At 65.4% G+C, this 338-nt stretch overlaps 1 protein-coding gene across 1 annotated transcript in view; it reads left to right on the top strand.

The window, feature by feature from the left end:
* Positions 1 to 338, top strand: part of KLF1 (Kruppel-like factor 1 (erythroid)) — a 5,798-nt gene that overhangs the window by 2,193 nt on the left and 3,267 nt on the right. Inside the window, exon 2 of the mRNA XM_014529425.1 lies at positions 158 to 333. Within this exon, the coding sequence (XP_014384911.1) occupies positions 158 to 333 (176 nt within the window). The remainder of the gene's footprint in view (positions 1 to 157; positions 334 to 338) is intronic.

The raw sequence follows: 338 nt of genomic DNA, 5'->3' as shown, positions 1-338 counted from the left end.
CAGTGTGAGGGAGTGGGACAGACAACACAGACAAGCAAACAAGACCCCCTTCTGGAGCCTCAGGCCAGCCTGCCCCATCAGGGCACCAGGCCCCTCCGTCTCCGGGAAGGGTACCCCGGGGACCGCAGAAGTCTCACGCTATGGGCTCCCTCCGCAGTGGTGGCGCTTTGAGGACGTGCAGGACTTGGGCCCAGGTCCCCCGGACCAGACTCGGCCGCTCCTCCACGTGAGGCCCAAGTTGGAGGACGCGCCTGGGGAGAGAGAAGACGACGAGAGGGATCCGGCCACTGCCTGGGACCTGGATCTCTTCTTCACCAACCTGTCGGGCACAGAGCCCA

This window comes from Myotis brandtii, unplaced genomic scaffold, assembly GCF_000412655.1.
Source record: "Myotis brandtii unplaced genomic scaffold, ASM41265v1 scaffold680, whole genome shotgun sequence".
NCBI lineage: Eukaryota > Metazoa > Chordata > Mammalia > Chiroptera > Vespertilionidae > Myotis > Myotis brandtii.
Note: the sequence above shows the minus strand (reverse complement) of the source record. Positions and strands in the feature narration are given on the sequence as shown.